Source organism: Triplophysa rosa, linkage group LG1 (assembly GCF_024868665.1).
Source record: "Triplophysa rosa linkage group LG1, Trosa_1v2, whole genome shotgun sequence".
Classification (NCBI taxonomy): Eukaryota; Metazoa; Chordata; class Actinopteri; order Cypriniformes; family Nemacheilidae; genus Triplophysa; species Triplophysa rosa.
In genome coordinates, this window is record NC_079890.1 from 23181178 (window position 1) to 23194850 (window position 13673).

Sequence of the window (13673 nt, forward strand, 5' to 3'; positions counted from 1 at the left end):
TTACCATCTGTATTGTGCCAACCGAAGCCTCCAGTGTAAATCAAGCCTATCAAGATGTCATTACAGTGCTTTTTAATAAGACCTTAAACTAATTAAAGATTTTTTTCTATAAATAAAGATTAGCTAGAACGTTTCATATTAAAGGTGCAGTTTGTAACAATTTTGCAGTAAAATATCCAAAAACCACTAGGCTAGTGTTATATATTTTGTTCAGCTGAGTACTTACAATATCTCAAATGTTTACAACTACTTGTAAATCGTGAGAAAATCGCCATTCTAAACAGTGACACGGGGCTGTGCAGTCGCCTGTCAATGGCGTCATATCCGCGTTATCCTTTGTTACCGCCTTTACTGACGTAGAAACCGCATGACAACAGTGTCGTGGACAAATGCGGAAGTAGTGTCTAGCGTCTAGCAAACCACTAGCTTGTTTTGAGCAGTCACTTATTTATGGACCACAATTATTCAAAACAATTATAAAACTTTAGCTCATCTGCTAACATGATTTCTCATTCTCGTCTGATTGATGGCCATCAGCGGTGGAGGTAAAGACAACAGATCCCATCATTCCACGCTCCTTCACAGCGTCATCAAGCTACGGCATTGTTGATGTTTTGAGGGTGCGCCCTCTAGCGGCGGTTTTTACAAACTGCACCTTTAACTACAATATTACAATCTTTGATGGATAGATATGGTCATTAATGGCTATCAAGACGGGATATTTGCACTTATTAATGTAAGTACATTCCAAAAATGTAGAGTAACAGTGTCGCACGTTTAACATTGTGTGTTAGAAAATATACTGTAAACCTAATGTGAAACAAAAGATAAACACTACAGTAATATTTAAACGCACATGACAAGCATGTAAAACTATTAAAAACTATTATTGCCATTTGAACAGTACATAAACAATACTTAAAGGTCCAGTGTGTAATTTTCTATTGATAGAAATGCAATATAATATACATAGCTATGTCTTCAGAGGTGTATAAAGAGCTTACACAATGAAGCGTTATGTTTTTATTACCTTAGAATGAGCTATTTCTCTTTACATACACAGCGGGTCCCCTTGCATGTAATTCGCCATGTTCTGTCAGCCGTCGTAGTGTTTCGAAAGGGAGGGGGAGGGCTGGAGTGAGCGGTTGGGTGCAATTCGCAACCTTGCCGCTAGATTTCACTGACTGGTCCTTTAAATGTCTCACACAGCTCCAGAAAAAAAACCCAGTAGACTCACGGCCTAAACAGGAGTGTTAACAGGTACTGTATGCCTCCAGCAGGTGGTTGTCCTCTGGATTCTCTGCCTGAACATCAGGCTGTGGTGCCACAATATAAGAAATCTAGTAGTTCTTTTCATTTTACTAAACACTTTTCTTTTGTGTTCTTGTCTCTCAGTCTTTGTTTTCTTTTTAGCGTGGCACTGCGATAGCGCTTATCAGCCATTATAACAGCGTCTTAATGCAGACAGATTTCAAGAGCGGTAAACGTCACCGATAGGAAGGATCCACCAATAACCAATCATGAAACACCAAGCTGACTGACGGATAGTTTAGCCAATTAAATGACATCGTTCCTTACATAAGGCGGTACTATTAAATCGTGCTACACCTATGAACAATCTTTAAATGAAGAATAAGATGACTGGCATATTACGAAACAAATCAAATAAACGAGAGCATGCGAGGCCCCCTAAATGGGCTGGTGCTCAGTCAAGCCCAATGTTAAGTCCGGCCTTGTTTGTATTACACAAACGTCCTTTTTAGGAACTTTTAGAACTTCTTTGAAAATCTTTCACATCTGTTCACAAAGAATCTTTTATTTTGAGCAAAATACTTAGTGATAGATCACCCCCCCCAAAAGAATCGGTCATCATTTACTCACCCTTATGTCATTTCAAACCATATGGCTTTCTTTCTTCCACAGAACTCAAAAGAAGATATACTGCAGAATGTTGTTAACTGGCACCCATTCACTTGCATTGGTTTTGTGTCCATACAACAGAAGTGAATGGGGGCCATTGCTGTTCGATTACCAACTTTCTTCAAAATATCTTCTTTTGTGTTCTGCGGAAGCAAGAAAGTCATAAAGATTTGATATGACAAGAGGGCGATTAAATGATGACAGAATTTTCATTTTTTGGGTGAACCATCACTTTAAGATAGGACATTTTTGTAATGCGACTCTAAATTTTGAGCAGTGGATTATAAAGAGACAAATTTATCAGTGCACAGATTTTTTTACAGCAATTTCTCATAACAAGATTTTATGAGTAACATCTACAGTATATAAAGACAAATTCCCGAACCATTACAATTTCTGTGCATTTTATGTAATCCAACTAGCATGAATTTTGTGTGTTGTTTGCTTGTGTAAAGTCTAAGAAAAGTTCTGTTTTATATAGTGTTCTTAGCTCCACATTATACACTGCCGGTGTATGTAGAAAGGGCACGTTTGATGTCCAAATTTAACTTGCTAATGTAACGCCACAGGCCAATAGCTTCTGTCAGGTCTTTTCACACTTCTAACTTCCTGCTGCTGGCTAAAGAAAGAAGTTCCTTGGCATCATCCTGGTGTGTACATTAATACTATAGCAACTGCTTGCAGTCAGTCAGTCTAATAAGACTTGTTTTCATAGCAGAGGTTAAGAGGATGTTGTCCAGCAAGTGGTTGGACTGTGGTCACAGTTTGATGAACATGTCAAATGAGGGAAACATGTGCTGCTGTTTATAATACCACAAACATATCATGCTGCTGTGTGAGTGGAACGAGGCAGTGTGTTTCTGCTGTATTTAAAGAGCTTTTTCTTGGTAAATTTAGTCTTTGGGGAGCTAAAGGCTTTGATTTTGATCTCTGCAGATGTACATGTGAGATCCTAATAGCTAGTGGTAAAAACTGGATTAAAGAAAATATGTTTGAGTGTTTTGAACGTCTTCTTTCATTGCTTCACACACAGTATTATAATTCTGTGAATATTTTATACTGCGTATAAAATATTCATAATATTTTACTATCATGTAGTCCAAGTTTTGTAGTACAAGTGTTTTGGATGTTCAATAGCACTTTTGAGTGTGGGCTGTAATGTGATAGTGTGTTGATTTTACCATTTTCTTATTCTTTGTTGCCCGGTTTCCCAGATAAGGCTTAAAACTAGTCCCAGATTAAAATTCATGTTTGAGCTGTCTTTACTAAAAATAACTTGCCCTGACATATCTTAAAAATATCAGTGCCATTGTTTTGTCTCAAAATGCACACCAGAAATGTTATTTTCTAATGCATTTTTATAAAAGCGATTTGAATATCCTAATTCAAGACATAGTCCGGGTTTAAACTAAGCCTTGTCTGTGAAACCAGGCCTATATGTTTAATTTGTCCTGATTTAAAACTGCATAAACTGGTATTCAAGAGTTTAACAAATTATAGTCCAAACAGTGTAGTATTTAAATTAATAAATGAGTTTGTAAAATTATTTTAATTTAATGAAAATAATAATGTTTTTTTTTTCGTAGGTCATCCTCATTCTGACTAAATATTACCATGCAGACTCCAACAAAGTTCTTGAGAGTTCCCTCTGGCGGTGAGTAACAAAATACTTTTTTCTTTAAATATACAAATAAAACAGTGAGTTTACTAACAATGGGAATTATTGAAATATTTTTTCATGCAAACTTGAAATAAGTGGTGCTTTTGAATATTATTGACTAAAGCTTTAGTCAAGCATTACTGCCATTTAACCGTTTTGTGCACAATGAGAATCAATCTGACAGTTACTGCCAGTTAGTCAGCCTGTTTGTCAATCCTGTTTAGACAAAAGTAAGTTTATTTTGAACTTTATAGTTGTTCAGCATGACCTAAATTTCCTGTGTGTGCTGTTCATATTGCATTAGTGTAATATGAAGCTAGGATGCTGTGTGACACAGTATTTATTGATGGTATGGCTTAAGATTTGTATATCAAAACATTTTTCTCTGTGACTTGTTCTGAATTTCTGCAGAAAATATTAGATATTTTGAACATTGGTGTAGTTAAGTCCTGTAGTCAGATGTGTTCATTTACAGTATATGGGAATAGAACCAGAATTGCTTTTGAGATATTCAGGTTTTAATGTGGCTTTAGGCTTTTTTATTTGCTCTTAAAAATAGGGTAAACATTTAGTATTCTGTGTACCTGTCAAATCCCTTAGGCATACTTAAATTAAACATTAATATACTTGCAACAATATTTCATTTTTAGAGTGTATGTTTGCTTCAAACTAAAAGATCCAAAGCTGGACCCTAGAAAAAAACATGTATATGCAATTTTGGGTTTTCTGTCAGATTTGTTGATTTTAAAACACTTGTAATTAGATCACTGATTTAAAATATACTGATCTAATCCTGTTTTTATTCCACCATACAAGAAGCGAAACTGCTCATGTGGAGAGCATAACCAGTTTATAATTTAATCTGAAATTACCTTAAATGAGACGTGGGGTTTCTTTCTCATGTTGTTTTCTGCAGTCCTCCAGGGTGTGATACCAGAGGCCAGTGCCTTTGCAGTGAACTTAGAAATGACTTCATTAAGACTGCTGAGGGGTTTCCTGGATCATGTGCTAATTGCCTAACGCACTTCCCACTTATTAGTGACTAACCCTGACCGAATAATGACTGCCAAACAGGTCTTTGTTTGTTTTGCTTTGTTGTTAGGGAATTTTATAAATCCTCCTGCAAAGTTAGGCTTAATCATGAGTCGTGACTCGTGAGAGAAATAGTTTTAGTTTTTATAACGGGCTTAAAGACTAAAGCCACTGAAGTGTGAAAAGAAGATGGAGCTAAAAATATAGAGCCGCGTATGGAATAATTGATGCCATGTTTGTTCCAATGCTCTCATTAGGCTGTCTGTCTAAGGTTGATATGCGGGTGGGATTCATTTTACATTGGGCCTCAGAATATATCAGTTGCACAGCTGCCTAATGACCAGGTAGAATGCTAAACACTGTCTTTTACGCAGCTAGCGCCTCTTCATCACTCTGGAAATGCTCCCCGTGCAAAACAGGGCAAACATAGAGCGCTTTTCCACCATCGCGCTGAAACGGTTACAGGTACAGTATGTTTCCATGTGAGCCTGGTTCGACAAGGCATGATTACAAACTGTTCTCGGCTCGGAATTTTCGGCACGGTTGTCTAATCGTGCTGAATGGTGCTAATGAATGCGCGCAGAGACGTTATAGCTTAGTCTCTTGTGTAACCAAGGCAGTGCGTGACGCGTTTGTGTTTACATTCTAAAAATTTACGTTAATCTCCGGTATTTACGTACCGGCTGGCATGGATCAGCACAGAGTGGAACGATTAAGCAACGAGAAAGATTCGGCGCGATGGTGGAAAAGCGCTCATAGACCAACGTGCACTAGAGGAGGTGTGGAGAGATTGTCTTTTTCTTTTAATTAGGGGTTCGAGTGCGAAGGGCTGAAACCCTATTGTATTATTTTATTAGAAAAGGGTACATGACTGTGCGAGACATGTGTTTAGGCAGGTAGAGTATCTGTGTGGCAGAGAGTAACCATCTGGATATTTCTTTACGACAGGAAGGCGAAATTACAGTTGGCTACCTCCTCCTTTTAATTTGCACGATACTTCAAACATCTTCAAACATTGTCCTTTTACTTATCCATTTCGAGTCGCCTTGTGAAAACGACACACTTGAGTTGTCTTGTTGGCCTGCCCTACCGCATGATGCTTTTCAGGAACAGTTGGTGAGAATGGCCACTCCGCTCCGTGCTTCTCGTGCAGTAAAAATGATCAGTGACACAGATGGCTCTGCTCGAAAAATCAATGTTGTAGAATAAATGAATCAAATTAGTTAAATCTTCTCTTTATTCATGATATTCATGGGGCCGCCGAACACCAGACTTCAAAGACAGGGCCCAGACTGCCAGTCATTCAGTATAAGACAGCCTATGAATTATGTACAGCTTTTCTTGTTAATGTTTTAATTGTTGCTGCGCCTCTCATAAATTATGCGCTGAAATGATGATGGAGCGATTTCCATTCGAAGACATAAGGAGAAGATCAATCATATAAAGCTGGAGATTTGCAGAGGTAAAAGGCTTTTTTTGTTGTTGGTTAAAACCAAGCTTGCGTATCATCATTTTAGAAGTTCAAACACTTTAGACAGTTGTGTAAGATACAGACAAGCTTAAATAACTTTATAATAGAAAAATACTTTAGTTACTAGTTACTAAGTTACTGAGTGAGCTCTAAAGTCTTATCATAAGACCTCACAGACAGCCCCTCAAGTTAAGCCCTACTTTAATTGTGTCCACAAGCTATTTATTAGAACCTTTCCTTATATCCTGTGGTGTTTCATCCCTCCATGGAGAGGTTGTGTCTGTCTCAAAATGAAGCTTTTGCAAAACTGAAACTCTTATCACGGCTGCACTGCCTTTTAAAGATAAGCCATTATAGAACCCAAACGTTTATTTATTTTTTTTACTGGCTGGAATTAATAGGAACACACATGCTTTTGGAATTGAATTGTTTTAGTCTTTGAGCTTTTTCCTTGTCTTTTGTTTGTTCTGAAACTTCACGTTTCAGTGACTGTCCAAAAAACACAAACAAGAAACTCTGGATTAAGTTTCTGCATGTATCCTTGATAAAGCCTCAGTCCTTTTTGGATTGAAATGTTTATGGCCATTAGAAGGTCAAGTGTGGCTGTTGTGAAAGAGGGCTGGAACAATAGTGTTTGATAGCACTAGATTATACCTGAAAATATGATCTTATATAAAATGTCACATTTGAATGATGGAATAAAACGTCCTAGTAAATAACAAACAATTGGGGATGGAGGAATTGACAGAAAAAGTAGCTTTTCCTATTGCATAAAAGGTCAAATATGTAATTTTTTGGAGGATGTGTTGACATAAATGCAATACAATATACATAACTATGTCTTCAGAGGTGTTAAAGGTTAGACCCTATCTCACTGAGCATGCGGCACAACTCCTTTGTCCAGGCCCTGGTAATCTCAAGGATGGACTACTGCAATGCTATCCTTGCTGGTCTTCCTGCAAAGGCTATCAAACCACTCCAGATGGTTCAGAACGCAGCAGCACGCCTCGTCTTCCAACAGCCCAAAAGGGCTCATGTGACACCCCTTTTCATCTCTCTCCACTGGCTACCGGTTGAAGCCCGTATCAGATTCAAGTCACTAATGCTTGCCTAAAGGACAATCACTTTATCTGCACCGGCATACTTTCACACCCTCCTACACCCCATCAAGAACCATGCCTTCAGCAAACCAGCGGCGTCTTGTATTGCCTTCTCAAAAGGGCAGTAAATCGCTTTCCCGCTCATTCTCCTTCACAACTCCTTCCTAGTGGAACATCCTTCCTAACCCTCTCTCTTTCTCTCAACAGGTAGTGGTCTAGCTTTTGTTGAAACTAGTAACTTTGTATGAGCACCTATTGTATAATTGCTCCTGTATGACATATCACTTATTGCTTCCTGAACTCTCTGTAAGTCGCTTTGGATAAAAGCGTCTGCTAAATGACAAATGTAAATGTGTATACAGACCTAACCTAATAAAGTGTTATGTTTTTATTACCTTACAATTAACTATTTGTATCTACATACACTGCGGGTCCCCTTACATGAATTCACCATGTTATTTCTACTGTAGCCCTAAACGGACAAACTGCTCTACAGAGCGCATTTAATAAAAACATTATCTCCTTAGGCAAAGAAGCAAAATGTGACAACATCTTAGTCCCGTGAGAGCTGCCGTAGTGCTTCGAAAAAGAGGGGGCAGGGGTGGAGTGAGCCGTTGGTTGCAATTTGCAACCTCACTGCTAGATGCCACTAAATTTCATACACTGGACCTTTAAGCGACACTCCATTTTGCATTTAAATTAGCTTAACATGTATGTAACCTTCACTTTGTCTCTGTGTGTCTACAAGATTTAATGTCTCACATGATCCCTAGAAGCACAGATATGTTTTTGGTATTTCTTGAGGTTCTTTACAGTAATTGATAAAGCAGTTTTCAAAAGTACACAAACAATAATCTCCTTCCATATTCACCACACTTTTTTAGCACATTACGTTGTTAAGTAAATCGCCCTAGTCGTATTAAATGGGAATACTTCTTCCTTTGAACTTAACCTGAATGCAGAGTCAGCAGCCAGACACACAGTTTTCACCCAGTACCCTGCGGCTTGCAAGCTCAGACTTCAGTTCCACGCTTTTTACTATTTAGCAATGATAGCGTGTCAGTCCTGCCAACACGGGTCATACTGTGTCTGAAAATAGCTAACACAATGTTTCACGATGCCTAATTGGCTTATGCTTTGATAAGACCAATGTGAAAGGTAACGGAAGTAATTGTTGCTTAACACACATCAAGATGTGAGCGGCATGTCATCTGCAAATCACAGCTTTAATCACAGACCTCTTAATCACATATTCCACCAAAAGCATGAAGGACAAGACATCCATTTGGAAACTCCCTGTGTTTTTTTTATTAGGGGTGTTGGAATGATCTGGGGGAGCGGGGGCAGTGTAAACCTCAGAAGTTTGACTCAAGAATAGTCATAACAGTAGGCAACACAACATTTGTGTTGTAGTGCCGAATTTGTTTGCTAAAAGGTTTGTAAGTGGGTGTGTTTTTGAAGTTTCTGCTTGATCTTAAAGAAATGGTTCACTAAAATATGAAAATTCGGCCTTCATTTACTCGCCCTCGAGTTGTTTCAATCTGTATAAATGTCTTTGTTCTGATGAACACAGAGAAAGATATTTGGAAGAATACTTGTAAGCAAACAGTTCTTGGCCACTATTAACTACCATAGTAGGAAAAATAGCTTTATAAATGTCTTTGTTTTATTGAACACAAAAGAAGATATTTTGAAGAATGTAGGAAAGCAAACAGTTCTGGAGCACTATTGACTACCATTGTCGTTTTTCCTACTATGCTAGTCAATGATGACCAAGAACTTTCTTCCAAATATCTTTCTCTGCGTTCTGTGTCCCTTTAAATGTTGTTTTAAGCATCCGGATACAGTATTTTTTTTGCACCCTGAGAAAAATAAGTAAAAATTAAGTTGTAAATTAGAATTTCCTTATACATACAGTTGCTACAGCTCTACAGTTGTATTTTGTTGTTTGGTGTACTGCAGTTTACTTGAAAAGAAAGCAGATTTATTAACATTTTGAAGAGGCACATAAAATTCTGTCAGCCTTTTAAAAGCAACCACCAGACCTCTCTTTATTGATTGCGTTTTCCCCCGATGTGTACAAATGACCATTTCACAGAGTCTGTTTAGCAAACTCACAGGCCCTGCGAAGCTGATTGTGCAGTTTTGAGAGCGCAAACCCGGGCAGCACAAATAAATTCTGATGTGTTTATCTTGAGTGCGCCGCAAATAAAATGAATCCACTCACAGAGAATTGACAGGGCACCGTTGTGCGTGTAGACACAAGAATACATCCACATTCACACACTGGAAGGGGAAAGCACATCCAATCACACCTCTTAGATCCATTTTGTGTCTCACACCTTCTCGCACATACTCACACATGTCTTGTGCAGATGGGATTTATAATTCATATGTTCTTCGCACATCTTTTGAACCGCTGAAGAAGAATTGCCAAGAGACATTTCCTCCTCCGATTAATGCCGTACCCACTCACGCACACACATATACCTTGAGGGAATTCGCCACTCCATAATACATGAAGAGATTCTCCAGCATCCTATCAACCCCCACCCTTCTGACCCTCTATGCCTCCAACAAGTGTAATTAAGGGTCCTTGGGGGAGGAGCAGGGAGCGAAATGAAATCTCTTCAGGCGATGCCTCCTGGGCCAACAGTCAGCCCCTGTCTTTATTTAGAGGTTTAAATAAGACTTCTGTGTCTTAATATTACACCTGTTTCTGTGCTTTCTCTTCCTGTTTTCCTGTATTTATTTCGACTGTTTGCCACATTTTGACAGCTGCTGCATCTCTCCATCTCTCAGTCTCTTTGTTCATGCTGTCACACATCACTCAGGTACTCAGAAGAACAGAGACAGCAGAGTAGAAAAATGATCTTTATGGAACAAAGTACTTTCAGAGGATAACATTGTAATGTTGCATGTAGTGATAAGGGAGAATGGGATTTGGCAGTGGTTATATTTAAGAAGTTCTTTAGGTAACTGTACTGTAAATCCTTTCTTCTATCCACAAGTTTCAGAAGGGCGCTACTGTAAAAATGAACGCGGGTACAACTTCCGGTGAAGTAGTGTATTGCACCTTGAATAACTTATTCTGATGACAGAAAATGAGACTGCGATTCATATCTTGAAGTGTAGTACTGTTGGTTTCATATAAAAAAATAATTTCGAGACTGACGAGCAACACCTGCTGTTCGTGGCTGCACTTACAAACAGGCGGAGCTTATTTCACGTCGTAAAAAAGAGCGCTTCACACACAGATCTAAAGTCAAGACGGAACTGCTCCTGTGAGGGACTGTTCAGTTTTTAAAAGACAAACTTCAAAATGTGGACCGCTTATCTCGAGCAAATAGATAACGAACATTAAACATCACTTGCTCATGTTTAAAAAAAAGTTTGCAGTTTTAAAAGGGAGTTCAAATAGATTCATGTAATCATCAACACACTGTAGGCTATATGGTCTTCAATAAAATCACGAGACAGTAAACTGGATTTACAAGGATTCTTTACTGTATTTTACTGATTTTTTTATCCAAAATCTGTTATCACATCATGTGGCTACATTTCTCATCTGATAGGTAGGACAATTTCTTCCACTTATCGCCTTATAAACAAAACTAAACCCCTCCATAATTTTCAAATTGCTCATTGGTTTACTGTCACAACAACTGAATTAATAAAGTTGCAAAATATCCGCCGTCAAGTATTAAAATCATCATCCCATTCCTCTATAAAGTAATGGACAGAATACTGATGTAGTTGATAAGTGCTGTCAGTGTGAAAGTTCACATTTTGCTATAAACGAATGACTTAAAATACTGCAGAAATGCTTTTGTTTACATTGAACCGGAAGTCTTTATGTAGTAACTTGTTATTAGCAACTAAAGCTTTTAAAGCACACACTAACATACAACATTTGTGACCCTGGACAACAAAACCAGTCTTATGGGTCAATTTTTCGAAATTGAGATTTTTACATAATCTGAAAGCTGAATAAGTCAACTTTCTATAGATATATGAGTTGTTAGAATAGGACAATATCTGGCTGAGATGCAACCGTTTAAAACTGAGGAATCTGAGAGCGCAAAAAAATCAAAATATTGAGAAAATTGCCTTTGAAGTTGTTAATCAGAGGCACTGTGGCAGACCATGCACTCACAAAAATAAAGTTTTTATATATTTAAGGTAGGAAATTTACAAAATATCTTCATGGAACATGAACTTTACTTAATATCCTAATGATTTTTGGCATAAAAGAAAAATCGATCATTTTGACCCACACAACAATGTATTTTTGTCTTTTACAAAAAATGTTCCCGTGCTACTTAAGACTGGTTTTGTGATCCAGGGTCACATTTTGAAATTCAGTTCTGCTTGAAAGTTATAGTGTAAAATATACAGCCGCTAAAAACATTAAGAGACCATTCCTAATTTTCATTTCAAATCAACATTTCTAGATATATTGTGGCCATTCCAGTCCAGTGTCTGTTGAATTTCAACAAAATCAAACCTCAGGAGTGACAAAGTCATCCAACAGCAATGTGAAAGACTGACAACATGACAAGACACATGAAAACTGTGATGATAATCGAGGTTATCACATAAAATAATAATTTTTGAATTTGTCCTAAATACATGTACAAATATGACTGTTGTATTGTTTAAGAGTGAATATGAACTTCAGAAAAACTGTCTCTAAAATGGTCTCTTAATTTTTTCTGCGCCTTGTGTATTTGGATTTATATATACTGTATATATATGAATATATAGCAAAAAAATAACTTGTGGAAGCATTATATAGTTCTGTGTCTGTAAAGGAGGATTTTTTTTAAATCCTCAAAGGATGTGAACAAAAGACTTTCAGCCAGAGACCTATTCTGTTCTTTCTCAGTCTTTCTCTGTTTTATACACATGCACACTAATACACAGAGGAGGAACATGTGGAGTACTTAAGAAAATAAGCTCTAACAGAAGAGGGGAAGATTGTCTGGAGAGAAAAAAATAGGCCTCTCTTCTTGGTTTAACCACCCTGCTGAGGTCAAGTCGCTTCTAAAGAGACTAAACTACGCTGAACTGACGAACTATGTATTTAATATTCCCACGTCTGTGTGATTGTGAACATGTGTCACAATAGCTTAAAGCAGAAGGAATAAGTGTGAAGATGATGACTGTGCCATATACACCTAAAAGCTGCTAATGGTGATAATGAAGAGAGAGAAACAGACAGAAGGAAAGAGTGTCTGTCTCAACTACTCATGCCACACTGCTTTTTTCTCCTGTACCAGGCTTAATATTGCAGAGATGACAATAAGTCATTTGTTGATTAATTTTCCTTAATAGTGTAAACATTGTTGGGATATATTTTTCCCATAAGGGGATAGATTAAACCTTAGTTAAATTAGGATTTTTAAGTATTTTTACAAACACGCATTATACAAAACATTACTGTGTGCATCTTGAGACAAAACAATGCCACTGATATATTTTAGGATATGTGGGTGCATGCTATTATTGGTTAAGAAGCTCAAACATGCATTTTAGTCTGGGACTGGGATTAATCTTGTATTTTGTGTCCGGATATCTCCTATCAGAAATCCTGTTTGAATGAAAACAGTGGTGGACTGGCCGTCTGGAGCACCGGGAGTTTTCCCAGTGGGCCGTTGCTCAATGTGGGCCGTCCCACTGTAAGGATATAAAGAAATAATAATTACATTTTCTTTTGCTCACTTGTTATAGTTGTGATTTCTGTGCCCTAGCCACAGTGGTTCTTCAATGTCAAAAGGTTGGCCAATCAAACAGGGTTTAGAGAATTCTAGCCAATCAAATTACAGAGGCCAAGCAGAACTTAAACCAATCAAACTGAAGAAGACAGACGTTTCAACCAATTAAATGGAAGAAGACTGGAAGACAGAAGTTTGGTAGGCTGGCGCTAACAGAAACCAAGTGTGAATTCAGTTTGATGACTGTGAAGCAGTTTGAAGTCAAATATAACAAAGCCAACTGTTTAACAATAAAAATGATAAACGGTTACTTCTGTGAATTCTGCTGTTTTAAATGAAAACTTAGGTGGTTTGTCACATAATGTTAGATGTTTAATGTGCATTCGACTTAACATGCCTAAAAACATAACCGACAGCATACCAGTTTACAGCAGCGGTTCTTAATTGTGGTCCTCGCAACCCCCTGCTCTCAATATTTTGTATGTTTCTCTTATCCCTTCAGAGGTTTGTTCAATGCAACCGTATACGTAAATCACTGGATATTCTGCCATGATTCCAGTTCGAAATGAGCGTATGTACTATTTAAAAGGCATTGAAGTGCACAAGACGTACGTAAATCTCATGATTACGGATAAATAACACTTGATATTTCTGTTGTAACTTTTGTCTGTGTGTGAAGGTGCTGCAGTTGTGTAGAGCAAATCCGTGTTCAAAAACTTCATCTGATTTCCTGTGTGCATGGAGTAGAGAGCAGTGAACACTGTCTAGGGACC

General features: G+C 37.7%; 1 protein-coding gene across 7 annotated transcripts in view; it reads left to right on the top strand.

Annotated features, from left to right (window-relative positions):
- Positions 1–13673, top strand: part of sorcs2 (sortilin-related VPS10 domain containing receptor 2) — a 168650-nt gene that overhangs the window by 45550 nt on the left and 109427 nt on the right. For all 7 annotated transcript variants that reach the window (XM_057345141.1, XM_057345148.1, XM_057345166.1 and 4 more), the window contains exon 2: positions 3507–3574. In XM_057345141.1, the coding sequence (XP_057201124.1) occupies positions 3507–3574 (68 nt within the window). The remainder of the gene's footprint in view (positions 1–3506; positions 3575–13673) is intronic.